This window comes from Caenorhabditis remanei, chromosome V (assembly GCF_010183535.1).
Source record: "Caenorhabditis remanei strain PX506 chromosome V, whole genome shotgun sequence".
Classification (NCBI taxonomy): domain Eukaryota; kingdom Metazoa; phylum Nematoda; class Chromadorea; order Rhabditida; family Rhabditidae; genus Caenorhabditis; species Caenorhabditis remanei.
The window spans coordinates 6,579,298-6,606,844 of record NC_071332.1 but is presented as its reverse complement, the minus strand read 5'-3'; the positions used below and the strand labels follow the sequence as shown (position 1 = coordinate 6,606,844).

At 36.5% G+C, this 27,547-nt stretch overlaps 8 protein-coding genes across 8 annotated transcripts; 2 read left to right on the top strand and 6 right to left on the bottom strand.

Moving 5' to 3' along the window:
• Positions 1-414: 414 nt before the first annotated feature.
• Positions 415-2,091, bottom strand: GCK72_017740 (uncharacterized protein; the record flags this gene model as incomplete). The annotated part of the gene is made up of 7 exons (XM_003112591.2): positions 415-480; positions 530-770; positions 819-952; positions 998-1,150; positions 1,201-1,497; positions 1,547-1,993; positions 2,038-2,091. The coding sequence occupies 7 exons, from the start codon at positions 2,089-2,091 to the stop codon at positions 415-417; spliced, it is 1,392 nt and encodes a 463-aa protein (XP_003112639.1).
• A 3,998-nt stretch (positions 2,092-6,089) lies between these two features.
• On the top strand, positions 6,090-7,665 carry GCK72_017739 (uncharacterized protein; the record flags this gene model as incomplete). Its single annotated transcript, XM_053732231.1, has 7 exons — positions 6,090-6,146; positions 6,189-6,354; positions 6,402-6,742; positions 6,787-6,896; positions 6,941-7,147; positions 7,248-7,354; positions 7,409-7,665. 7 exons carry the CDS (start codon positions 6,090-6,092, stop codon positions 7,663-7,665), a joined length of 1,245 nt encoding a protein of 414 aa, XP_053581144.1.
• A 1,162-nt stretch (positions 7,666-8,827) lies between these two features.
• On the bottom strand, positions 8,828-9,738 carry GCK72_017738 (uncharacterized protein; the record flags this gene model as incomplete). The annotated part of the gene is made up of 6 exons (XM_003112534.1): positions 8,828-8,948; positions 8,995-9,155; positions 9,204-9,323; positions 9,372-9,497; positions 9,547-9,629; positions 9,732-9,738. 6 exons carry the CDS (start codon positions 9,736-9,738, stop codon positions 8,828-8,830), a joined length of 618 nt encoding a protein of 205 aa, XP_003112582.1.
• Positions 9,739-10,416: 678 nt separating this feature from the next.
• On the bottom strand, positions 10,417-11,711 carry GCK72_017737 (uncharacterized protein; the record flags this gene model as incomplete). The annotated part of the gene is made up of 5 exons (XM_003112650.2): positions 10,417-10,568; positions 10,618-10,887; positions 10,937-11,169; positions 11,236-11,413; positions 11,468-11,711. 5 exons carry the CDS (start codon positions 11,709-11,711, stop codon positions 10,417-10,419), a joined length of 1,077 nt encoding a protein of 358 aa, XP_003112698.2.
• A 1,035-nt stretch (positions 11,712-12,746) lies between these two features.
• On the bottom strand, positions 12,747-14,053 carry GCK72_017736 (uncharacterized protein; the record flags this gene model as incomplete). Its single annotated transcript, XM_053732230.1, has 5 exons — positions 12,747-12,827; positions 12,873-12,950; positions 12,997-13,326; positions 13,379-13,507; positions 13,736-14,053. 5 exons carry the CDS (start codon positions 14,051-14,053, stop codon positions 12,747-12,749), a joined length of 936 nt encoding a protein of 311 aa, XP_053581143.1.
• A 351-nt stretch (positions 14,054-14,404) lies between these two features.
• GCK72_017735 (uncharacterized protein) lies at positions 14,405-16,199 on the bottom strand (the record flags this gene model as incomplete). The annotated part of the gene is made up of 9 exons (XM_003112764.2): positions 14,405-14,519; positions 14,572-14,646; positions 14,693-14,833; positions 14,879-15,004; positions 15,054-15,184; positions 15,233-15,491; positions 15,541-15,684; positions 15,846-16,058; positions 16,114-16,199. 9 exons carry the CDS (start codon positions 16,197-16,199, stop codon positions 14,405-14,407), a joined length of 1,290 nt encoding a protein of 429 aa, XP_003112812.1.
• A 6,636-nt stretch (positions 16,200-22,835) lies between these two features.
• GCK72_017734 (uncharacterized protein) lies at positions 22,836-25,083 on the top strand (the record flags this gene model as incomplete). The annotated part of the gene is made up of 10 exons (XM_003112319.2): positions 22,836-23,015; positions 23,058-23,216; positions 23,484-23,581; positions 23,642-23,755; positions 23,799-24,002; positions 24,051-24,246; positions 24,296-24,427; positions 24,523-24,683; positions 24,730-24,880; positions 24,928-25,083. 10 exons carry the CDS (start codon positions 22,836-22,838, stop codon positions 25,081-25,083), a joined length of 1,551 nt encoding a protein of 516 aa, XP_003112367.2.
• A 262-nt stretch (positions 25,084-25,345) lies between these two features.
• Positions 25,346-26,502, bottom strand: GCK72_017733 (uncharacterized protein; the record flags this gene model as incomplete). Its single annotated transcript, XM_003112332.2, has 3 exons — positions 25,346-25,478; positions 25,528-25,804; positions 26,304-26,502. The coding sequence occupies 3 exons, from the start codon at positions 26,500-26,502 to the stop codon at positions 25,346-25,348; spliced, it is 609 nt and encodes a 202-aa protein (XP_003112380.2).
• Positions 26,503-27,547: the final 1,045 nt, after the last annotated feature.

The following is a 27,547-nucleotide window of genomic DNA, read 5'->3' as shown; positions in this document are numbered from 1 at the left end:
TTGTTTAATACAAAAATGTCCCAATTCTCAGTTTGAAATATGAATTGACGTTTGATAGGGGTTCTCTTCCTGATGTCATTTTAGCTCGATTTCAGATCTTTAAATTCGCTCAAATTGTCTTTTTCAGTTCTAATGATTACCTGATGAGAGATGGTGATGAAAAAGTAGCGTCCTTATTGATATCACAACGAGTATTTTGATTCACTGTTTAAAACTCAGAAATAAACTCACACATTGCGGAACGTATGGATCAGTTGAGTTGATCCCTATTGAAGTCACACACTTTTAGTCTGTTATATGCCTCTTCATTTTATTTTTCTTTTCTTAAACTGTCTCAAAATTTTCAAATGTTTATTATTATAACTTTGTTTCAATAATCATACATGAATAACTAAATTTTACAATACTGTGAAGTCAGACTTCCTTTTGGCTGAGTGGATTGTATTCGGCTACCTCAATCTTCGAGACGGATGTCACAATCTGAAAACAAACTACTCATTTTTCTAAAGTTCACCTTCAAGTTTCTTACTCTTGAAGTGAAATCATAATCTCCTGGAGTCTCGAAGTAGTCTCCGTCAGCATAATATTCCTCATCTTGAACTTGATCCCAAATCTTCAATTTCAATAAAAGTCCAGTAATATATCCAGAGACAGTAGAGGCCAAGAAGACAAGTCCAATAGCCATAAGTTGGTTCAAAGCTTGAGTCTTCTCATCGAACATTCTCTTTCCATCTTCACCACGAGCCATTCCTGGGTAGATTTTGTCGTATCTGAAATCAAGTTCTTTTGAAGTTGAGAATTTTCAAACTATCTCTTACTGTGCTGGGTAGCGGGATTCATCGTAGATGAACAAGAAAGCGATTGAAGCAAATCCAGCTATAAGTCCTGGCATTCCATGGAGATTGTTGACTCCGCAGGTGTCATGGATTCCGAGTTTCTCGGAAAGGAATGGCTATAAATCTTCTGGTTGCAAAAGAAATTTTAAGGGGTTCATTACCGTAATATACTTGTATCCAATGACTGAAACTGCTCCAGCAATAACACCAACAATCATGGCATGGTATGGCTCGAGAACAACGTTAGCGGTGGTTCCAATGGCAACTCCTCCAGCAAGAGTTGAGTTGGCAATGTGGACCATGTCGAAACGCTTCTGAAATCCTATATTCATTAACCAACAGTTGCTTTTTTTGTAATACTTACATGCTTGTCAACAGCTTGAGAAACCAGGAAAGTAGTCATGGTACAAGCGCAAAGAGAGAGGAAAGTGTTAGCAACAGCTCTTTGACGAGCATCATCAGTAGCAGCAACAGCGGCATTGAAAGATGGCCAGTAGATCCAGAGGAAGATTGCTCCAATCATGGCGAAGATATCGGTGTGATATGTAGATCCCTCGTTTTGATGTCCACGTTGTTCCTTCTTTCCGAAGGCTTTGGCACAGGCAAGACCGAAGTAGGCTCCGAATGCGTGCACGATGATGGATCCTCCGACGTCGTTGATCTGGAAATATAGAATGCATGATGTTTGGAAATACATCACAGTTATATACCTGAAGATTGTGGACACAGATATGCTCAACAATAAGAGCAACTGGAGTCTCGAAGAAAGCCATGATAACATATTGAGATGGTGAAAGTTTTCCGAGCATAGCACCCATTGAGATCAGGATAACAGCTGCGGCAAAGTCAGCGGTCAGAAGTTGTTCCAGGGAGATTGTGAACTTGAATCCATTATGAGCTGAAGCCATTCCACGTACAATAATTCCCCATTGAATAGTGAAGACTGCGAGAAGCATGTTGATAGAAACAGCAGAGAATCCATATCGTTTCAAGAAAGTCATCAAGAAACCGAATCCGATGAAGATCATTACATGAGTATCTTGGAAAAGTGGATAGAGATTTGTCATTCTGACGGCCTCTTCCACATTTTTCTCTTTGCTTGGAAGAGCACTTGCATCATAGCTACCGTACAGAGCGAAGATGACCAGGAAAGCAGCCTAAAAATATATGATTTTGAGTCGTATGCTCATTATATGTATACCTGGAACGCTCCCAATATCAACGTAAGTTGATTCTGATGCATAGGCGACCTCATTGTTGTGTCGGGTTGAAATACTGAAAAAAGATTGAGGTGTTGAGAAGTCACGTGATTTTATTTTCATTTAATGGCTTCACGGTCTTTCCGAAGAAAGATAAAAACGACACGAATGCTGCGAGAAAAAGATAGTAGACTAACAAAAAAGAGAGAAAAGGAATAAACATTTAGTAGGTTAATAAAACAGAATTTGGTAGTTCAGAATGTTTCAATGGTTGTGTTATGACAAGGTCTTCTGGGTGTACTGTAGATAGTGGAGGTCTAGAAAATGATCAGAGGAAGAGAGATGTTTGGTATTGGTTCTGCCAAAGGGGAGGGATAAGTTTTGAAGAATTAAAAAACAGAAGTTCCTTAATACTTTAATTATTGAACTATTGAACTTTAAGTTTCTGTGAGAATCGAATAGTTTGGAACAGTCATTTTTGGATTATTTTTGTATTCTTTGAAAGTGGCAGGAACTACTCAAAGTTCTTCAAGAGTATCTGAGTTGAGTGAGAACACCTATACCCACTTGACAGAAGTATAACTATCATTATTTGCTTTCACAATAATTTTTACCGAGGAACAAACGCTAACAAAAAATTTCTACAGTGTTCCTCTAGCTGCTGATTCATTTTATACTGGCTCTCACAAGATCTGAAATCCAATTACATTGAAAGCGTCAATGTTACAAAAAGCTCACATTTTTAATATAAGAAAGAGCATTCCTTTCATCAATGCGGCTTCCTTCATATTGACAGTTTACAGTTTTCAATCAAAAACATACAGACTGATAACAGATTTTATTGTTGAGGAGAGGGAGGGAAGACAGACTTCACATTTTTATGATTTGAAGAATAAAAAACTTGAACAGAGAGTTTTAAACAAAGTCATGACCAGATGGTATGATGAAAATGGTAATAAAAATGGACATCCTTGGTCAAGAAAAAGAACGAAAGAGGCGGGGCAAACTTCACCGAAGATCAGATCATACCCGAGGCGTGACGAGTAATCGAGACATTCTTTAGAAGGGAAAACTTTTTTTCTAAATTAGAAATTAAGGAAATTGCTTCGGATCATTAGATACTGTTCACAGAATTAAAAACCCGAGAATGCAACTGATTGTTATCTGAAAGAAGTTACGTTTACCGCTAATAAGATCTTATCGGGAACGTTTGCAGCACGTGGTTCTATATTTCATTGGTTGTGGAGGAACATACTGGGTTCGAGTAGAGAAAATTAGAGGTCAGAAACCAGGAAAATGGATATGAAGTTCCGAAAGGGATAGAACTTTTAAGAATTGGTTCACTTTTTCTCAGTCATCATACTGTTCTAGGTAACCAAGTCGTGGAAAATAAGTTAACTTTTGAAAGCGCCCCATGAAGTCAGGATTTGTCCAAGAGCTTTAAATTTAAATTAGTTGAAAAGAACAAATTAACTCTCTTATTTTCGTAGTTGAGCACTTTTCTGTATGATGCTTTCCTAAAGAGATATGGGCGGTGGAAGTTCGGGATCACTAAAATGATAATAGTAGTTTTTTAAGATTCACTTCTTTCTTATGTAGTATTTATTTATGGAGAGGTCGTACGAAAACGCAGTCAACAACAAAAATAGAGTTTTTGAGTTTTACTTTATCCTCAAAAAAATTGGGCAAGAATCGTTTTGTCTGAAAGCGTGGCGCAATCTGAAAGTTGAGTTTTTTCGACTGACGACAAGAAATAGAGATGCTTTAACTACTATTTTCTGCATCGGATTCTGAATATTTATATAAGCAGAGAATTGATTTTGAATAATAAAATAGGAAAATCAATTTTACGTTTTAAGAGATAGTGAAATCTACTCCAGAAGAGGTATTTGTACTGTTCGGACACGTGGAACTGAAAACAAAGGCGTATAAAATATATACTACCTGAAAAAGTCTAAAAACACTTTGTTTTTTTCCTTATGTTTTACAGTGCACTTGTAAAATAATACACTTAATTTGTCGGAAAACATGTGAGGTTATAAAATCCTGAAATCCGAATGTATTCTTTTTTTGAAACTTGGTCTCTACAACAATGATATAATTCCTGTCAATTGTAACGGAGAGGATGTTAAATGTTTGATCTTGCAGTTGATTGAACTTCTTTGCAATTCAACACATTCTCTCCTACGATCACCTTGAGAAATAATTTATCTCTTTCTGATAAGAACGCACGTGGCGCAGGTAGCCGCATCGTTGCAGAAGAAGTGGCCGGCTCCCTCTCGATTTCTATCACTTATCGCACGTTTTCATCATTCTCTACCACTATTTTTGTTTGATCTTTTGATAGATAAGAGTGTGGAGAGATGATGATTATCGGTGGGTTACCTCTTTCAGTTGCTGCATTTTCATTATAAAAGAAAATGGTTTCTGATTTTTATGTCAGCACAAGCATGCAACGAGGCGGGGCTTGGAATTAATATACATTTCTTTTGTTGAATATGAATTCTTTCGGAGAGAAGAAAAGTGTGACCTGAAGAGATGAGGTAGAATAGAAAGGTAGGCGTGAATCTTTGTTGACCAAGTAATGGGAAAACGAGTGAATTTGTGGACGAATGATTTATGATGCGAGGTTCTGACTCAATCCGTTTTTTCGTTTTTCCAGACATGTGAAAATTAGAGTAGCACACTGTAATTTACCGACGTATAAATGAGGCACGTGGAAAAATAGACTATGCCGGTTTGTCAGAGTTATCACTAGAATTTATGGGCGTTTCGTGGAGTTCAGTAATGATATGTCTCCGACTCGAGTCGATTTGTTTCAGATTTTGAGAGATTGGGCTACTGGATAATCCTTCGAACGCGTACCTGAAGCGATCTGAAATTTGAATAATAAAAATTCTTCAGTTCTCTTTGAACTTTTCATAATTCTATCACTTCTACCATTTTTACAAACAATGTAATCACCTAATCTATCGAAAACATGAATCTTTTCAGAGTATTAAAATCTTTATTTTTCAGCAGTTTGAATAAATAATTATTAAAAACATTGAAGACAACGACTCATTTTGCTTCCGCATTCATGTATTTTCTGAACTTTATACCCCCCGTTGTGATTCATCTCGAATTAATTTTCGATGAACAGAATAAAAGCATTCTGCCTTCATTCCCATCCCGCACATCCCCCTTACAGAGCACTAACCACAACAAATTAAGAACGAGTCAAAAGGTTCTTTTAGGATGTAATGAGCGGTTATTAATAAGCTTGCAAAGAACCTAAAGACCAGAGAGTCTTGCACGTGAACTTTATGCACTTGAGAGATCTGAATCCACTATGAATAGACTAAAGTTGGTCTTTCGATTTTTGTTAATCTCGGATTATATCAAAATACATACGCCCGGAGTTGGTGAGAAAAACTATGGATTCTCGTCATGTCAGTCTCAAACTTAGAACTCAAACTCCTTGTTTTCAGTACTTTTGTTCAGAATTCGTGTTTTTTTGTTTAAAATAGGTTTAGACAATCCGAATGACGTTTCTCGCAGACAAACCGAAGAATTTGTGTTATTGAGATGAAAAAACATCTATTTTAAAAAGGACACCCCCTAATTTTGAGTGAGATCTGATTATTAATTCATTTTTCGATTTTCTTTTTTTTTTCCTGTCGATAATTCTTTATTTTTCCCACACAATTTCGGAGAATAACAACCCAAAGTTCTCACAGAAAGTCCAATCATCATTTTGATTTTTTGTTCATGATACATGTTGCGCAAATTGATCTTTTTCTGACTTGATGACCATAAATGTGGACAAGTACATTCAAATCAAGATCAAATCTTTGACTCTAATGACAGTTCTCAAGGAGAGATGTGTTGTCTCGTTAGTATCAATCTTGATTCTTAATATCGAAAACAACCTTTTCAATAGTCTGCTATCTAATTCTCTCGATTTCATTCAATAAGTAAATTGTTCTAGACGACAGAACTAGTGTAATCCAGTTTTCCTTTGGAGCAATTTTTCCGACGAGCCCATTTTCATTTCTTTTTTTCAATGTCCAGAATGAAAGCACTGACCACATCGCCGCCTTCGCAGTTGAATAATGAAACTTCACCACCGGTAAGATACTGATAGCTCTATGAGCTAGCTTTCTGATTTCAGAGAAAACGGCCAGCTGAGTGTGAAATATGTCTTCGTGCAGCTAAAGGACATCACTGTGGTGTTGCATCTTGTAAGGGCTGTAAAACTTTCTTCCGAAGAATGTGTGTTTCGAATACTGAATTCAAATGTAAATTGAATGAAGACTGTTTTGATCTTTCAAAAAGAAGTGAGTCATTTTCAATAGAATTTATTCTCCTTACACATTTTTTGCAGCTGTAATCCATTTACGATGCCAAGCGTGCCGTTATAAAAAATGTATCGATGTTGGGATGAATCCCCTGGCATTGGAATTAAAAAGTGAAGAAGAGAATGCACTGAACTTCAAGCAGCTTGTAAAAAGAACCAGAGATGAAGAACAACAAGCTAATCTCAAAATATGTGTGTTGGAAACAAGAGAAACCAATTCTAAGCAGGTGATAAACATGCTATCCTACCTGGAACTGAAGATCGAACAGTTCCGAATATCAGCCTATAATCCAAGTTTTTTCGAGTTTGGAACATTTGAAGAAATGATATTACGGCAGAGTCGATTTGGTATAGCGGATAGATTAGGGGTATGAAATCACAGTGTTGTCATATTAACACAGAGTATTTTCAGCCAATGCCCGGATGGCCACTTCCAAGAGACAAAATAGTGAAAGAAGACATCTTAGGAAAATCTGGAATTAGAGATGTTCCAGATAAGCCAGGCCATTTTTCACCCAACAAGTGCGAACTTCAGTTTTATGTCAAATCTAAATTATAATTTTCAGAAAAATTTGGATGTTAATCAACACTCTAACCAATATTGAGTATGCAAAAACGTTTATGTTTTTCCATAAACTTGACTTTGAAGACAAGGCGATTTTGATCTCTCATGTCACATTGATCTGTATGAATTTGAACAATACTTATTTTGCGATCTCGAAGAAAATTGATGAATGTTTGCAGCCAGATGGTACGATAACTCCACAAAATGAGTGAGTTTTTTCTAACTTTCCGTTAGTTTGCGCTCAGAGGATGACACAATTAATTTTCTAGTTAAAAATGTTTCAATCGAACAAGGAAATGCATTTTCAGTGAATACAATTATCCTGCTTTTTCGATGGCATTCGCCCCATTAATCCGTTGTAATGTTCAACCGACAGAGTACGTTTTACTCAAAGCAATTTGCCTCTGCAATCCGAGTGAGTCACATCACATTGAAATTGACATTATCCATTTAATGAAATCTGATTCAGCTATACATGGTTTATCGGAGCATGCGCAGTCAATCATTATCCCAGAACGTCAGCAATATGCAGATGTTCTCTTCGATTACTGTGTCAAACATCATGGTAATGGTGCTCCCAGTAGGTTTGCAGAGCTTCTTGGAATTATACCAATTTTGGAGCAACAACAACAAAAGCAGAAACATATTCATATCTATCATATCGCACCGATAATTGCAAAATACGATATGGTTTTGGGTTTTCTTGATGATATTATGTTTTCCTAGAAAAATGAATAAACTTGAATTTGAATGTAAAAAAATCACAATAAAAGATTTTCATAGCGAAATCTCAAATTAGTGAGTATGCGAAAATGTTAACAGTTTTTCATAAACTTGACTACAAAAACAAGTTGATTTAAATCTATTATGTTAGATTAATCTGTATGAACTTGAGCAATACTTACTTGCGATCTCAAAAAGTTGATGAATGTTTGTAAGCAGATGAGACTGAAATTCCACAAGAAGTGAGTTAAGTTTTTTTTTCAATTCTTATAGCTAATGTTGGTACAGTACCGTCCAAATGGTTGTGAACTTTGGCCGTTTTTGAAATTGGCCAACTTTGAGAGAGTGCCATGGTAATACTGATTGTCCCATCAAGTAGATTTTTAATAAATTATACAGAACTAAGGTAGAGCTTTATTTTTGTATTCGACAACTTTTTTGTACGGGCACTCCCTAGCAAATTACGTACTGACAAAGTAATTTCTGCTTCAAATCGACCAATGCAAAATAGTGCAATTTTTGGGCTGTCGTCTTAAAATAACTATAACTATCTAGGGAGTGGCCGTACAAAAAAGTTGTCAACAACAAAAATGAAGCTCTACTTTTGATCTGTATAATTCATTAAAAATCTACTTGATGGGATCATCAGCATTATCATGGCACACTCTCAAAGTTGCCAATTTAAACTGAAAACGGCTAAAGTTTACAACCTTTTGGACGGTACTGTAAGACGACCAAGTAGAGTCTGGCAAATATATAGAAGATTTGTTTTAGTAAAATGTATTTTTTGGCGATCGTGATCCCATTAGATAAACGGAATTTCTTGGAATGAAACCGATTGGAGGAACAACAGTAAATGCAGAAGCTTATAGATACAAAATGCTTTTGAACTTTGTAGAAGAAGACATCATGTTTTTGTAAACTGCATATTTTCCGACAATAGCAGATAAAAACTTATTAATTTTAAATTTCGGAAACATTTGAAGGCTGTCATTTGCAGCAGTTCCCTTACTTTCAAATTTTTCCTGTCGACACCAATCAGAAATCTTGCGTATGGAAGTGGTCTGATCAAACTGGTAGATGATAAAGTTGGTACAAAATTTCATTCGATTTGGTACCTATTCAAGTGAAGATTCAGTAATGTACAATAAATTTGATAATTTAATTAAAACGAGGAGTCGTCCTTGAAGTGAACTGATTTTGCTTGCGCACTCAAAATGTCCCTCAAAATCATTAGTTTCTCGTCTAAAAACCTGTGGAATTTTGCAAGGAGATATAGATTTGTGCTGAAAATTGATCTAAATTTTTTTGCAAACAATCAGAAGAACGTACCTCGCAAATAAAGTATGAAACAATACAACGAACAAGGCAAGCCATGCCACGCGAGTGCCGGTCATACTGTACACAAAAAGACTTGAAATACCCAATATGAAGAGGCCAATTTGAAAAACAAGAACAAAAAGTTGAGGTTTCAGAAGCTTCAAATTTGTCTTCTGAAAATAACCGTACTGAAACTAGTTCTCTTACAAAAAAAAACTCACATGAACTCCTATAACTGTCAGGACAATCGTAACCAAATGCAATGAATGTACCGCTATCCAGACACCAAAGAATACCCGATAGACTATCCAGTACTTACTCGGATCGGATCTACGAAGATACTGAAAAACAGTTTTCTGGGAACTGATTCATGCAGAGGAAACACTTACAGCAAGTGTCAGTCTATACAGGAAAAGTTTCTCGTGCCATTCCGTTCTCACAAGTAAAATTGAGCCCAGTGTGATTCCTAGAAGTGATGTGACGATACTGATTCCACTGTGAATGTAGACCCATGTCTGAAAAAAACTGAATATGAAAAGTATAATGATAACCTGAAAATGTAACCTGTATCCTTAAACTGCAGTGCTGCTTTTTATCAGTTTCTGTGAGGTTTCCAAATGCTCCTTGATAGTTTAGATAGGGATTTCCTGAAAAAATATAGGTATTGAGAGCTTCGAGTTTTCTAGGAACAATTCTACAAACTGGAATCAGTTATAATATTTCAGATAATTCAAAAAATTATGACTCACCTTGCATTATTGAACAAGTTTTAATTTTGAGCACCAGATAATCCTAAAACAAAAGAACGAGAGAAACGCAAAGTGAGCAGAGAATGTGTGTGCTTCCGTTGACAACTGTTACAGCGTCGTTTCATTTCAATCACTTTTTCGTTTCTCACCCTGAATCTCGTTGGGAATCTGCTCTCTAACAATGAATAAATGTCATTTGAATTGCCAACTGGTTGTAGTTCCCAGTGGATCACACCCTTCTTGAAAAATTTCAGATTCATCTGGTAGGTGTCTATTTTTTCGTTGAATTCTTAAAAGTAGTTGTAAATTAAATGATATTGTAGGATTTTCTTTCCAAATTGGTTCAACAAATATTAAATTTCATGAGCGACCTTGAATCAGCAGACTCCAAATGTCCAGAAGATAAACAAAAAAATAGACGAATCAGTCAGCATGCCAGTATAATAGAGTGAAAATATATACGTAATAAAGCTGTCAACCTATCTTTATCTGATTTCCCATCCCTGAAACTCCAAATTTCTCAGACATTCCAATCTAAGTGGTATCTCTCATACTCATATTGCACCCAATGATGTCTTCATATCTGTTCCAAGTGTAAATTTTCTCTCTCATTTTCTATCTCTCAATTATCTGTCACTTTTCTGCAAGAAGTCAATTAAATGATTTATTGATGTAACAACCAGTTTCATGCAGTCGAGACTATCTTTGTCGGTTTATCTTCTTCTCTTCTCAGCAATGCGAACATGACTTGAACTGTTTCTTCGAGTCCGTACTCTGGATTCCATCCCCAATCTTTGCGTGCTTCACTGTCGTCCAATGACATTGGCCATGAGTCAGCTGAAAATTTCTTCATGAATTGAAGAAAGAATGATTATATATCAATTACCAATAGCTTGTCTTATTGGACAGATATCGTAATCAATCTCGAAACTTGGTATCACTCGTCGAATTGCATCAGCAATTTCCTCTGGTGTGAATGAAAATCCAGTTACATTGTACGTTCTTCTCTTCAATGTTTCGCTTTCAGCAGACAATAACTGAATGATTGAAGCCATACAATCGGTGTCGTACATCATTGGTAAACGAGTGTCTGGTCGCAGGTAGCAAGTGTGTTTTCCTTTTTGGAGTGCATCGTAGAAGATTTGAATTGCGTAGTCTGAAAATGGTTTTTGCTTAAGATACGAAATTAATCTTTTTTTTCTTACCAGTAGTTCCACCACCTGGCTTCGTTGCAGAGATAATACCCGGGAATCTCATACTTCTGAAGTCAACTCCGAATCTGTGATTGAAGTATTCTCCGAGTCGTTCAGCATATACTTTACTGACTCCATAAATAGTTGTGGGGCACTGTACTGTGAGATCTGGTGTGTTTTCCCTGGGAGTCGTTGGACCGAATGCTCCGATTGTGGATGGGATAAAGACTCGGAGTTTGTGTTTTCTAGAAACAAAAAGTGAAAAATTGAGAGCATAGTTCCAACATCAATCCAATTGAAAAATGACTTACGCTGCAACTTGAAGAATATTCTCAACTCCTCTGCAATTCACTTGCAAAGCCAATGGGACATTCTGCTCTCCAACTGCTGATAAAAGTGCTGAGAAGTGAACGATTGTATCAATATTTCTGTTGACAACGATTTCTTCGATTGATGATTGATTCAAGATATCCAGATAGTTGTAATCAGCTGAAACAAGAACAATCAGACTGTCAGATCCCGCAGATCTAGAGTTATACTTACAAACATCTGTGGCATTTGCAGGAAGTCTGACGATATCACTCATCACCACGCATTCTGATCCATACATATATTTGTAGACTGAGTTGAGTCCTCTACCGAGTTGTCCGAGAGATCCAGTTATTAAAACTTTTGGAGCTTTTTGTGTTTGACTAATAGTTTTAAACCGTAATAATGGGTCGACTGGAAGCGGGGAATAGCTTCTTTTTGCGATTTGGAGTCGTCCGAACACTTTCAAGTTGTTCATTTTTTGACAAGTGATTTTTTGAAAAGTAAGGAAGTGAATAAAGTTGAAAGTTACCAAAATGAGTTGTCAAATAAAAGTGTAGTTATGCGAAAAATTTCTTAAAAGGAGAAACCCAGTGAGGTCGCCTGATCGGAGACTTAGACACAGGCGCTTTCTGATTTCAACGAAATGGGAGGAGGGTTGATCTTCTAATTTGATGACGACGAAGACATACACTCATTTCTCTTTTTCCACACGTGGTCATTGTCTAATTCAATTATCAATTTGGCGGATGTTGCCAGTTCGTCGCCCCTGTCATACCATATTTTTGTATTGAAACACAAATCAAAGATAAGTATGTACCCGTTGTTCTCGTTAGACGGTTTTTTCTGTCGTTGAAAAGTTAGAACGGATCACAAAGAAGGTACTCGTGCACCCACACCTGATTGGTCTCTTACTAGTTCGCACGTTGTGATTTTTGCAAGTTTTTTGAAGATGGTTACTGTAGATCAATAGTCATCTTCAAACTTCACACATGAATGATTCTACTGATAGTCACGTTTACATAATGTGATTTGTCACATTCCCACGTTAAAAAAAACAAGCTTGATGGGTTTGACATAGTTATAGTAAAGTTAATTGCGAAAGGAAACATGTGATTTTCTGTCTGAATATCAGGAAGTGAGATGACTTTGAGACTGTGTCACGGAGTCATGCTAGGTCACGTGACTCCTTCAGGTTATTCTAGATGACTGGCAGATTCTATATCTATATTTTGTATTCGTCCACTTGTCGTCCATATTTCGTAATTTTAGTCGAACGATAAATGATAGAACGGGATCGAGGGTGAGTGAGAATGCAGAGAAGCTAGAGTGTCTGACATCTATTCGCTCTCTCACACTAACGACACTGATCAGAGCATACAGAACAGTAAAAAAAGTTATCAACTACAAAAAAGTTTAAATCTTCTTCAAATATTCTAATGAATTTCTCACCCCGTCACAAAAAACCTAATCAATCTCATAAATTTATTTACTCTCTCCATCTCCAGGTTCACTACGTCGTTTCATCCTTCAACAATGTTTTCTCACGGATTTCCAGCCGTCCACTCGTTGGGCGGAGCACTTCGAATGAGCACTGAAATGTCTACTTAATAATTTTTATTCTAACTTCTAAAAATACCTGAAGCTTCTCATCACAGGACATGAAAGCGGCGCAATTGTCGAACTGTCCACAGTAGTGGGGAGCCGAGAAAATAGTCTGAAACCGTTCATTGAGGAGCCTCAGAACCTCAGAATAATATTACCACAAGTTTTCTCCCTGCGAAAAATTCATAACCGTCTTGAACCACTTGATGTGCTCGACAAATCAAGTCAAGATTCAGGTCAGCACAAGTTTTGAGAACAATATCTCTTCCGAATCCACAACCAGCTCCTCTTTGATTTTCCATAAAACCGGTGAGACCAATAATCGGATCAGCCCAAAGCAAATCGACCTCCAATCCAGTTTTTCCTGCAGTTGGTCTCGTTATGTTTCTCAAATCGTTAAGAGATTTCAAATGAGGCGAAAGACCACCGTGCATGCATAGAATTCGTTCAGCAATTAGTCCAGATAGCGGGAGAATATTGAACACGTCCTGAACGAGAACAAATAAATGAAAAATTGCATTTTCCAGTGTATTTCCAGACCTGAAAAGCGTCATAAAGACGTGTACTTTGGTATCGTTTTTGGCATTCTTCATAGAATCCATAAGTCTTGTTCACGTATTCACACTCATGATTTCCACGAAGCAGGAAGAAATTCTTGGCGAATCTGACCTGAACACCAGAAAAAATGTAATTGAAGATATTGAAAGTGCAAGAATATTCATCATTCAGACTGACGTCACTTTTCAATTTTTGACAGCTTATCCTGACTCGCATCAACACTTCTGTCACTTTGTGACACGAGAGATGATAGAAACTTTTGCAGCGAGGGGAGGGAGAAACTCTTGCGTACTATTGGACTTTCCATCTTTCACGAAAAGAATACGAAACGAAATTTACCTTGTAAGCCAACAGGAGAACAATAGTCTCAATACTGAATCTTCCTCGATCCACATAATCACCAAGAAACAAATAATTAGAAGTTGGCGGCCATCCACCACGATGAAAAAGTCGAACGAGATCCGGGAATTGTCCGTGAATATCGCCGCACACCTTCATCGGCGCGTCCACTTCAACAAGTGCTCCCTGACTTTTAATCACTTCTTTTGACATATCCAACATCTTCAGAATTCTGTCTTCATGGATCACTTTGCATATTGGCTTTTCATGAGTACTGGCGCTCAGGACATCAATTATTATGCTATTGACGTCTTGCATAATCATCTAAATGATCGAAGCTCGCCGGGTGATTTTGATATTTTTGTCACTTACAAGAATCTCACCTTTTGAAAGAATTTGAATCCAAAATAAACCAGAGTTCGTGGGTTTTTTCATGGAAGTGGAAATTTCTAGAACACGTCGAGAAAGAAAAATTATTTTTTTAATAACATGAAAATAAATTTGGAAACAAAAAATGAAAACGTGTACCCGTAATACAATCGGAAGGAAAATGCGAAAGCGGTAGAATTTGAACATGAGCCAAGTTATCACAAAGAATGCAAAGGGAGTTTGAACCGAGATCAAATGAAAAAAGATATTATGAAAATGTTCTCAATAGAGTCGAAAACTTCACAGTTGATGCTCCCTGCTACTATTCTGATTATCCGACATTGAAGCTTCGAAACTACATTCTTCGTCTCGTCCCGGATCTGGTTCCGTTGCAAGTGGGGTGTAACTCTGTTTCCTGGAAAAAAAGCATTTGCTTCAGAAGTCTCTTCAATTTCAAAGTAGCTCACCTCCCTAGCCGTAAACTGTTGTTCATTTGTAATTGAGATAATTCCGTTGGAGATCCTCTACGAGTAGTCCACATGCTGAAAATTATAAGATGACATTAAAATTTTAATATCAAAAACTCACGCATAAGCCCATGAAGGTATGATAACTTCCCAGAAAGTTTGTCTGTAGCGAGATGACATGACACAGTATAAAACAAAATTTACAGATGAGTTGACGAGTGAGAGGAGATCCAACACGTCGCCGATATAGAAGTAGAGATATCTGAATTAAGAAAGCTTGAAGAAATTTTAAACCATTGTGACCTACTTGTGAACATCAGTCGTGAAAATTGCACAGAGAATTGAAATGATTCCTTGAGGGAACTCTGTGATTAAGAACACCAACAAGATTACTACAAGCATCAGTGTTGTCCGATCTGGTGTTCCATTCTTCCTGAAAGTTTTGATGTGAAGTGATATGATATCTTGTTTCCGAAACTCACTTTTTCAGCGGCTTTGAATCTGTTGATGCGTTCGATGGCACACTCGTCAATTTCCTCCGATGCCGTTCTGCGTCCCGAATCTTCGCGACCAACCCAAATGATAAGAAAATCAACAATATACAAGGAATAATCTGTAATTTCTTGTTTCAATTTGTTACATATCCCCTGTTATGCCATACCTTGAACAAAATGCCAATCATCCAAATATTCCATTTAAATAATCGGCAATTATTAATCGTCGCCGCGTGGCTAACCATAAAAGTGTACACCGGTTCTGTATAATTTGTCGGGAACCCTTTACAAGACGGACTCGGTTTCCAACTGTGACCCTCCACTTTTGCTATTTCGTGAACTAACATATTGGGGATACATAAAATGAAAACAATAATGTATATGATAAGACACAGCTTCCAAGCAAACTTCGGTCGCTGCCATTGACTGAAATTTTCAGATTTTCATTTTGGTTTATTTCAGAATCCCTGGATACCTGTTCAATGCTGTAACCCTTAGAGTCATCCGTCGAATGAAAGCCATTGCCACAGCTAACCATAAAGATGTCGTATGTAGTGTGATGCTCAAAACAACATGCCATAAAAGGAATTGTAACCAAGAATGAGTGAACGTTGGAGTGCTGTAATGCATTTATTAAAAATTTATTAAATTCTGAAAATGTTTTTGTTGTTGCTTGTTGAACACTTTTTTTACGGTTCGATTTTTTGACTCATCAAAATATATCCAAAATATTTTCCTTTTAGCTCCAGATGTGTATCCCCATCCCCCATCAATTATTACCATGAATTGTTCCTCCTCAGCACAAAGTGTATAATATAAATGAGATAGGATGCCATTGTTCCAATATCACAGACAGCCACTGCTGTTAGAATGCAGTTGACGGCCGAGTTGCGCATGTTGGGTCTCGATAAAACTGCCACATGCACAAAATTGGTGAAGATACCAAAAACGCAGATGAGTACACATACATATCCGTGAATTGGCTGGTACCATCTGACAATTAATCATTGGTTTTTTTGTCATTATTTTTAGATGCAATGAAACAAACCGTTGAAAATGTGCAAGCTTCCGAAGAATCGCTTGGGTACTGTTACTGTCCGTGTCAAACAACTGAGCATCATGGGGACATTCCATATCTAGCACATCCTGGAAATATTGAAGTTTTACTCGAGAAACTTTAAACCAATGAAACAAAAGAAATAGGGAAAAGAATCCGAAAGAAACTAAAGTCTCAGGAGAGTCGAGGAAGACGTTGGTAATGTTTTTTTCGCTGCTCCGGATGGAAAATCACTCAAAAAAGAGAAGGTTGGAATTAAAAGGAATGGTTCTTGAACTTGATGACTAATTGGTGGCGTTGACGTCTGGAATTCGAATTTCAGAGTCAAGGAACATTTTCGAGGAAGAAAAAGTGCATTTGTTAATTGGAAAGTCCAAAATAGGTTCAAGTTTTTGTTTGAATCTAGCAAGACAACAAAGATTGGAGAGAGAAAGATCAAGTCGAAACTTTTCTGGTAAGAAATCAGTCATCCTCGAGAGAATGTTGTGTGTGCTTCTTCGAAATAAAATCTTCTTCTTCTTCTAGATTTCAAGTGAAATGTCACATTCTCCCCCCTCTGGATGTTAATGAATTCATCGAGAAGATGAATCGAAAAATAGAATATTCTCACGACTTATGAATAAGGAAAAACGTGGAAAAGTGTGGGGCTGGTATGGAGAAACAAGTCCCAAGAGGCTTCGAATGATGTATCTTTCTTTTTGACTATTGGCCACTGAACATTTCATCATTTCATCTTTGTCTCTGGAAACCGCAGGAATGAAATATGAAAAGTAAGCCCCCAAGTCTTGGGTCTAATTGGAAATAGAAGAAAAAGCAGTGTAGAGGGAAAAAAAGCTGGAAGAGAAAGCTACCAATAGGACGGAGGATTGCGCACGTAACGTGTTCATTGTCTTTTTTTCACTCGAAACAAAATGGCGAAGCTTCTCCTCAAATTCAATTTGCAGTTCATGCAGCTCTAGTGCTTGAAAAGCAGTGACGAGACTGCATTATTTTCAAAGTGACGGGGAGGAATAGGATGGAATAGAAGGGGAGGACAAGGAAAGGAAAGAGAATTGGGATGCACAAATCACAACAAAACTTTGGGCAATGATGAAGGAGCCGCCTTTCTCTCTTGGTTTCCTAATGCCGATTCTAGCCTATTTCTTCAAGAAAAGAAGGAAAAAGAGTCTGGTTCGTCTCTAGAATGATTCAGAAGGCTCGGATGACGGCCAGTGTGTTTTTTCTCCTTCTTAGAATCTATTTATTTCAAATGTTTTTTAGTTTGAAAACATAATTTGGTTTCAAGACTGACTTTTCCTTTTCATGGCATTCAGACTGGAACAAAACAATACGGAGTTTTCGGATAGATTATTGGATAATCGGTTTTGATACGTGTGAATTCAGATGCCTCGGCCAGTTGGGAAAATGCGGAATTCATTGGAAAGTAGTCAGGCTAAAAATGGCCGCAACGCTGGTAAGGAGGTTTCAAAAAAGGGAAAAAGGGGTAGTCGTTAGGATTTTGAATATTTGTTCAAAATGTTTCTATAATCATAATTTTTGGAACTTATATCTGATAGGATCTTCTGATTAGGAGAACCAGGATTCAAAAACTTTTAGAACTTCTGGTTTGATTCGGAGATACAGACTGAAAGTTCAGGATACTTTCGTTTTCAGCTCTAGCTGGATCTAGGTCACTAGCAGCACTAGCGATCTAGGACAAGTACATACAAAAGTAGAAAATATAGCATTATAAGAAGTACGGTATTTTGAAAATTCTGCAAAATTATGCTGAAAATGGGACGAATTTTCAGAAGAGCTTATATCCCGATTTACGTTAGAGATTACTTTTTGTATAAATTTGAAACAAGTAAAATATACTGAACATTTTATACAAAAGTGTCAAAAAACAGACTATGAAATGTGAACTGATATAAAAACTGGCTGAAAATGTCAACTGCAAGGCCAAAAATTTACAATTGTCATCTGAAACACATGCTTGCTGACAGTTTTGGTTTTCTCAACATTTCAAAAACGGTGAGAGAGATTTTCGGTCTAAACTAACTATCAATAAAGTTTTACTTGAAAATACTGTATTTTATTTAAAACAACAATTTAAAATCTTCATCTCATTAAACAAATTATATAATGAAGACTTCAAAGAACAGGCTTCCTCCTAACTTCCTCAATTTGTAGCTCAAAAAATTAATGAGCCTGGAATACTTAATTGATTCTGCGAAAAAGTTTGGGATTGCATCTTTTGAACTTTTCACACTTTCAGACCAATTCAAATTTATGATAACCATTGAGAACGAGTACTCGGAAGTGTTCAGCAATTCTGGGAATCAGAGTTTCTAATTATTACATTTTTGGGATATTTCATGCCTATTTGTTTTCAAAGAAATAGTCTAGACTGCTCAGGGATGTTTTTCCCTAATTTGACGAGACCTACATGATTAAAAAGCCAGAGTGAGAAAAATTGTTCTGAGCAAAAAACAGTTCAGCGAATTTGACATAAAATTCTCAAAAATTTTCCAAAAAATTTCAATTAAAATTATTCGAAAATTGTTTGCTAAGTCACTTGCAAAACTGAATTCTGGAAATTAGACCAATAGAATTTTCAGATTCACCAGGTGTTCGAAATTCTGTTTATTAATAGTAATCCAGCAAATTTCAAAGGTGAAAACTAGTACAGACTCCAAAAAATGAACGTAAATTTGTCGTGGAGATTGAAAGTACGAAAAACAGATCACGAGTTTTTGTATTTCAAAATATGAGAGTGAGTAACCCAGAATTCGAAAATATGAAATCCCAATTCTCAAAACCAAAAATCTAGATCCAACAAAGATAAAAAGAAAAAAGAAAGCAATGTTTCCCAATCAAAAAGTGCGAAAAAATATTGAGGAGCAATTTTTTCAATTCGATTCGCAACAACATTGTGGGATCTTCGAATTAATTTTCATCATACTAGCAGCAACTGGCCCCGTCTTTTCTCTTTCTCTTTTTATCTCTCTCATTCGACAACCCAATGTGCTCTTTTTCTTCTTTTCTACCAAAGCTCTGTTTTGTTTTATGGTGCTCCTAGAGAGCATCTTCCGCATGCGATTAATTCAATTCTTGTGATGAGAGATGTTGGATCAAACGATTCAATAGTTTCTAGACAAGAGGAACAAGCAACAAAAAAACTTCTGGAAATGAAATTAGGAAGAAAAAGAAAAAGAAAAAGAAAACAATGCGAGACTTGAAATGACGGAATTCACTTGTCAATTGCAGATGATGAATTTCATTGCGTTGACTAAGTGTCAGGAAATACTAATTGGTAGTAGGAAATCGAATTGCGAAGACAAAAAAGAAAAGGAAAAACGTGTGATTTTAAAAAAAGGGAAATGAGTCTGACTCATCTCAAGGGGACTTCTCTTCTCTCTTCTTTATGTCAAAATGAATTTTTCCGGGGTTCCGATGGAGGAGGGATTACTCAAAAACATCTTGTTTCTTAATATGAGAAGAATCTAGTTCTATTTCAGTCCGAGTTATTCCAAAATAGACGTACAACTACGTCCAAAGTTGAAACTTCATTCAAGACAGGTGATTGGAAAAGTGTTTCCGGAGAAAAGGGCGATCAGAGAAAGTCCATTGAGGGGGTTGAAGGAAGTCTAATTTTAGGGTTGGTTTTTATACTACGGCTAGTCAGTCACAAAATTAACATATTGAACGAAAAAGTAATAGCACGATGTTCTTACCACATGGAATAGACATTCGTTTTGTGCAACATCATCAATCTTCCTCAACCTAAACAGCGCAGTCTGTGATACGTCATTCTCAGAAAATGTTGGGCTTGACTTTTTTCTAAGGTTAATTTACATCTAAATTGACTTGGAGGAACAATTGAAAGTAATTAATGTTAACAATTTCCGTGTGTCAGTTTTCATACAGTATGGGCGATATAGTTAGAACTGGCCCAACACAAGGCAAAAACTCATGCACAAGGATAGATAAATTCAGTCCCTGAACCTGTCTGAAGATATTTCCTATCCGATTACATAAGTCTTCGTACTGCTTATCATGAACCTGGAACAGAAATTAAAAAACACTAGGAACGAGGCATCGAACATGACCTCTGAATGTCAAAAACCGGAAAAAATATCATAATAACCACTATTGCTGCCACACGTCTCATATGTATTTCATGTTATGAAAACAGTTAGTACAATTCAAAAAACACTTCTGAATAAGCTTCCCTATCAACTCACTTTTAGAAGCTCGAAAATGTAGTCACTTTTCTCTGAAAACAGCGAACGATCAGGATTCAAAATTTGTATCTTGTTTTTTAAAAGATATCATAAAACTAGGAGAGCTGGTGAAAACATGCTGAAAGCTATGAGTCTTTTGAATAAGCTTGATGAATGCATGATAAAAAGCGGTTTATCCGAGAGTTGGAGAGTTGAGTTTTTCTTTTTCAAGGAATCGAATACGGAAGTAAAAACTCATGAAACACCTCTAGACGTTGAATTGGGTTTGAGACAATTTCAAGATCAGAAGCAACTATGGAGGTAAATGAGACAAGTGGGTTGACGTGTAGACCTCAGGAAATGAGTCGAATAAGTCGTGTTTTTATGAGAAGGAGAATATTATATTATGAAAAGGAATGATTTCATTTACCGGTGTGTCCGCTGTGATAACAAAAAGTTATCTTTTGTTATGGAGAAAAAGAAGGTTTACTTAGAATTGAGGTATAGAAAAACTCAGAATGAGAGTCCTGAACTTTCTGAAAACTCTGAAAGAACATGAATCCGAACTCGACTGGGTTACCAAGAGGAAAATAAGAACTTAAATCACGTAGCCGAGATGAATAATTCGTTGAAACACCTTCGAGTCATTTTAAATGTAGGCGTGCCAGCCGTCTCGAGTAAGGTCACAACACATAGATCACAATCTGGAATTGGTTCGAAACTAAAAACATTGTAGGACTTCTTTGTCAGACCCTATGGTATCAAAACTAGAAAATGGGAAGATTTAGCAATAGAAACATGTACACATCATGCGTACAAGAAGAAAAAAGAGAAAAAACGCGTTGAATGTATCTCACCAATCGCTATTCAAGATGAGTAAATTGAATTACGAACAATGTCAATTGATTAATTAAGTGAGACAATTTATTTCTTCAGAATATCTTTTTGGGGGCTCAGCATTGTGAATTCATGATGCAATGCATTTTTTAACCAGAGATGGGTGTGGATCGAAGAAGAATTGAAAACAAAATAGAAAGGGTTCTCTAATTCTTTGGATCATAAAGATCGAGGGTTTTAATGTGGCTACTGAAATTTTAAGAGTAGCGGAAAACCAAGGATATTCTTGTTTTAATCTTTGCACTTGGAAAATGTTCGGAAATTTCTGGATTCACAGACAAAACTCAGCCTTCCGTAACCACAACAAATGACGTTCCGGGTAGTTTAGAGTACATAATTTGACCATACTAAACAAGATCTTTGGTATAAAAGGTGTTCCCAGGGAGTTTCATAGTACAGTTGTATGTTTTCAAATGGTGGCTTTATAGTAGCGTTTTTTTCAAACAGTACTTAGCTGTTGAGTTATCAGTTAAGATTTTTTCTTACTCTGTCAAAATTCTCAAATGAAATTTCTGTTTAATTACATTATGCGCAAATCCAAACAGTCCTTGTACAATGTTTGAGACAGGAACCATCCGTATCAAAACGATACAAGTCACAACTGCAGACTCTAGGCATGTCAGTTTTGATATCAGCTTTGACAAACTAAAGCTAAAATTGGGATATTTTCAGAAAACCAATATCTATGTACTCCAAAATATTCATTCCGAGTCTATTCCCTCACAAACTGAAAAAAAAACTCTTGATAGTTTGACACTCGCCCTTAATTTTTTTTCTCCGGTCGTAAAACGTTAGTTTGTTTAATGATAACATAGATTATAAAAATTGTTTTACGGTTCTATGAGGCAAGTTTTTTGAACTTGAGACACCAACATCATTTCTTTCGATAAAAAACAATTTTTGCTCACTGAAAAGTTCAATCGAGTGAGGTAGACAGTAAGTTCAAGTTGAAAGATCGAAATTGTCTTTGTACTTTAATTTGTTATTAACTGCTACTACGTATTTGATAGGTTTGAATGAGATAAGAATGGGAACTATCCTCATAACAAATGTTTGAGAGGAAAGAGTCCGTTTCTTGAATCACGTGTATCATTTCATTATGCCGTATGCTTAATATGTTGCTCTTTTATAATGTTTTTATTTGTAAAGTGATGTCACATTTCAGTTTTATCGAAAACGGAGCAGAGCGGGGTAAATGATTTTTAAAGAGGAGCTGTTGTTTTTGTTTTGAGAGAAAGATCTCCCTTTTTAATTGAATGATCAGAAACATTGATATAAATAAGTTGAACATTTTGAACATAAACTTCCTTTCTCCGATTCCGGGATTATTTATAAGTTCTCTTATTCCTTTTTCATCTGATTCTTTACACCGTCCCACTCATCAAATTGTCACGCTTGTGTGTGCAAATTATCACAATTTTCACACTGATAACGAACTAGGAAAATCGTTAGAAAAGTGTTAAAATAATCTCGAATTTACTTTTGACAGTCTCCTCCTCCTCGATCCTGATAAGACTCATTCTCGTTTTGTTAAAGGTAGACGTGTTAACTTTGCAAAAAAACTTGATTTGAGATTTCTGGGCCTAATTTTTTATTTTTCAGGAACAGAGAATGGTGGAAGCACCGAGTTTTCGGATGATATGTGTAGCTGTGATAACTTCAATTGCTGGATCTTTTCACTTTGGATTCAATTTGGTTCTAACTAATCCTTCACAAGAAGCATTTTTGAGTTTTATGAATCAAACTTTAGCAAAACGATTCGATGGTGGCTTATCAGATAACACTTTACAGGTTGGATAGAGTTGGAAATAAATTCTAATTGAGCAATTTCAGAATATTTGGAGTTTCGTCGTAGCTATCCTGTTCTTGGGAGCACTTGCTGGCTCCTTTTGTATCAGATTTATTGCGGATTGGGTTGGTAGGAAAAATGGATTGTACATTTCTATTGCGGCTGGAGTTTTGGGTGGTGGTATGGCGATTGCATCGAAATTTGTAAGTTTTTTTTGAAACTGTTTAAAAGAAATAGGTCTAAAACTCGAGAATGAAAGCTATAGAAAACTTGGAGCAGGTCCCGGAATTTTCATCTCTCTGTTCTAAGTTTGGAAAACATTGGTCTTCCATGATGGCTAGATGAAAAAAATTGAACGTTAGAAATGCAAACCTAGCTACTGACTTCACAATAAGATTTTCCGAAATTCTTTCCCCTTATCTAGCTGCTCCATAGTCCCAGACTCCAACAGATTATCTTCATTTTTGCAGATTCCACTCTTCGAACTCTACATTGTTTCGAGAATTGTAATGGGTTGGTCGGTATCTGTCAGTCTAGGTCTCTCCGCATTATTTCTCTCGGAAGCAAGGTGAGAGAGCGAATTATCAGTGGAATTTGGACTTTTAAACTCATTTGATTACAATTACAGTCCAAAACAAAATAGAGGAGCGGTGGGAATGATGACAGGAACTTGTGTTCAACTGGGAACTGTTTGTGGATCTGTTGTCGCCATGCCACAGATTTTTGGAACTGACGATTTATGGTTGGGAAATGAAATGGTATATAAAATCATATTTATGTTATAGGTGGTGCATCTATGCAACTGAAATCGGGATAATGCTATGTTTCGGCGCGGCTCTCCCATTTTTCCCGGAATCTCCAGGATTTTTGATTCAAAGAGGAGCTACCGAAGCGGCCACAAAGTCTATCGCGTATTACTATAACTGTGAAGAAGTTGAAGCTCAGAAACATTTGAATGAGATCAAGGAGGAGCAGAAGAACTCAACAAGGTATCTAATTCTGAAACTTAGAAATTATAGTTACAATTATATTTCTAGAAAGTTTAAAATGATGGATGTAGTCATAAAGAGATCCCTTCGTGACAAAGCATTCATCGGAGTCGTTGTGACCTTTGCGATGTCATTCAGTGGAGTTGCCGTCATTAATGCTTTTGCATTTGAAATTTTGAAAGATACAGGACTAGATGTCCTAGAAGCCTCGCTAGCTAATGATGCTATTTCTGTAGTGAGCATGGTGAGTGAAAAATATGAAAATTCGCAAGTGGAAAGTGTTAAATGTTCAGATTTCGTCAATTATTGCTGCTGTAATTGTGGATAGAAATGGTCGTCGTCCTCTACTTCTGATTTCCTTTGCTGGAATTCTTTTCTGTAACCTGATAATTTTCGGATTAATGTTTACTTTCTATCAATATGGAGTGAGTTTTCTAAATAAGACGCAGATTCTTGCAAAACCTAGGCCTGCCAAATTATTTTTAACCTACTCTTTCACAATTAAAAATGTGTATTTCAGTACCATGTTCTGGGATTCATTCTGATATGTTTCATCTGCATCTTCACATTTTTCTTTGCTCTTGGACCTGGTCCACTTTGCTATTTTATTAATGCGGAGCTTGTCGGACAAGCAGCTCGAAGTGCTGCACAATCTTGGGCGAGTGTTATTCAAATGCTTTCGTAAGTTTCAAAATGTGGAACTCTTTGTGATTTTTGTATCGTTCAGACGATTTGTTATTGTTACTGCATTCCTTCCGATGAAAAATCAGCTGGGAGAAGCGTGGTCCTACTTGATTCTTTTTGTGGCTCCTGTTGCAGTTTCACTGGTTTATCTTTATTTCTCTCTACCTGAAACTAAAAATAAGAATCCGTTTGAGGTTAGAATTCCTAATATGTTTCACGAGCATATTATAATGATTTTCAGGTGGAAGAAGCTATCGAAGACCTGCCTAAATTTCCGCTTTGTGGAGGAAGTCGTCGTGTTTATGACAGAAAACAATCCGAGCAAATGGTCATAACTCGACAAATGCAGTTGGTTGAGGATTATGGATCAATTGAATCTTTATCATATCGCCTTTAGAGAATTTCGCAAAATGTTATTAGTCTTTATTTCAAATTTACATTTAACGGGTACAACTAATTGTTATTTTATTATGATTTTCGGAAACAAAGGTTGAGATCTTTTTCATTCAAAACGTGGATACACTAGGAGCAAGTAAACCAATTATAATACACAACACAATGATAGAGATAGAGAGAGGTAGAAGAGGAATGCAACAAAAAAAGAGGGAAAAAGGAAAGGTGAGAAAAAAAGAGGTTAGCAGAGATTATATATGATCGAGTTAAAATTTGAATTGGTTATCATGACGTTGAATTATTCCGAATGATTTTGCAATATGGGCGGTTTGAAGTCGGTGAGCTTTAAAGTATCGGCGGATATGTGTCTCGTTCTCTTCGATTAATTCCGGGTTGTCACTGAAAATTATTCCGATTTAAAATTGTTTTTATCGTCGTCCAAACTCACTAGTATACTGCCAAAACTTCTGGAAAGTAATCTGGACGATTTCCCAGCTTCATCTCAGCAATTATCCGTTCCTGAAGAGTGTTGAATAGTTCATCAGAAGAGAAGACAAGGTTGGCAAGCTGAATTTCCTCCAATGAATCATCCCATGGCTGGCATTCAGTCTCCTCGCAGCCGCTTCCTTGGCAGCAGAATTCATCGAAAAGTTCAGATGGCTCACAGCTTGGAGCATCCTCACAACACAGCTTTGCCACCTTTTTCACAGATCGTCGTTCATGTTCTGTAATTTGGTCTATGATGTTGTTTTTGCAAAACCATTCAATCTTTGATTGTAAGAAAGGTATCAGCCGTTTTCATTGTCTGGAAGATGTATGAAACAATAATTGAAACAACAATGTAACGCAATGAATTCTATAAATTTGCATCTGCTCCGTCCAGATGCTTCCTTATTTACTACTACTTCGAAATGTTAACTTCTAATTACTCTAAAATCTTACTGTAAGCTCACTGACCACCCGAAGCAATTTTATATTTCTTTGACAGAATAGTCGCGAATTATCGCATTTCCTATTACTATTCTAATGAGATGATATGTGCCTTGACTTGTTGTGTTTGTATTTTTTATCGTCAACCAATCAAATTTCAAGCAGTTTATTATGTTGGTAGGTTATTATCGATCATAGGAAAACCGCTTTCACTCAAATCTGGATTATCTAGTTTCATTTTTACCACTCAAAGATTTTCAAGGGATTTATTTCTAGGTGTTCTGGTGTTCTTACCGTCTAAATCACATCGGAGTGTTGTATTAAAGTGTTTTTTGCAGTGTCGTTTCATATAAAATCCGGTGATTCTCATCTGACAGGAGACGTGTTTCATTCCGGCCCCAAGGTGCTTGTCGAGTTGTTCAGAAGTGGCTTTTCCATCCAGTACAACGCAAAGTAATGAGATGATGAGAATGAGAAACAGTGAGGAGTACATCTGGAAGGATAGATAAAATTATCAGAAGAAGGAAATGGAAATTCGAAAGCCGATTTGATTGTGTTTTATTTACAACACTACTAATAAGCTGTAAGGATTGAAACGGATCTTATCTGGAAGTGTTCCATCTGGAGATTAAAAATAATCGTCATAGAATATACCTAGTAGGAAATTGACAATTACTAAATAAATGGATATACAAGTGGGTCTAGGCGGGACCTCTGAGTGCCTCGCACTTCCGGTCAAGAGTTGATGAGAGGTAAGTAAGCATAGGAGGACCCTTCTGATGAGTAAGATAATATGGGAGTTCCTGCATACAGAGAATGATCGAAAGATTGTTCCAACGTACAAACATACTAATCTACTTGTCAAAGATATCTAAATGCCACGATTTTTCTTCGGAGGAGCTTAAAAATAAAAATGACTCTTGAGATAAATCCGATTGCCGAAATGAGAACTCGGAAACTGAAACGAAGAGTGATAGTGTTTCAATATATTCCTATACGAGCAGGCGGAGCTTCACCGAGATTCAAAGTCAGATGGACGACTGATTTTCGAATATACGCCTTCTAGGAGACCACGCCCACTTTCGATTCTGACTAAAGATATGGACGAGGAGGTTCTGATTTGGGGAAGGTGAGAGAGGAAAGTACAAGAGATATGATCCGAGAAGTACATTGAACATACTATTAATTAGAGCGTGAAGCATTCTAATTCTGGAGTAAAAGCTACTCATAAGTAGTAATTTGGAGTGTTTCAAGTTGAAAGTACATTGAAAAATGAACCGATTGCAAATGCATTTTGAAACGAACTTTTATAAAAGTGTATGATCTTGGATGAAATCGAACAAAAATAACGAAAAAGTAGATGGGACTAGAAATAAGTGTGCTGATTTTAATGAACTTTTAAAAGTGATAAATAAACGTTTTAATTTTAGATTTTTCAAAGTTTTAAAGCAAAGTGATGTCATTTGAATTTCTAGTTTCAAAAGATGAAGATTTCTCAGATTTTCAAGATTCTATGTTATCTGATGTGAATCTTGAAA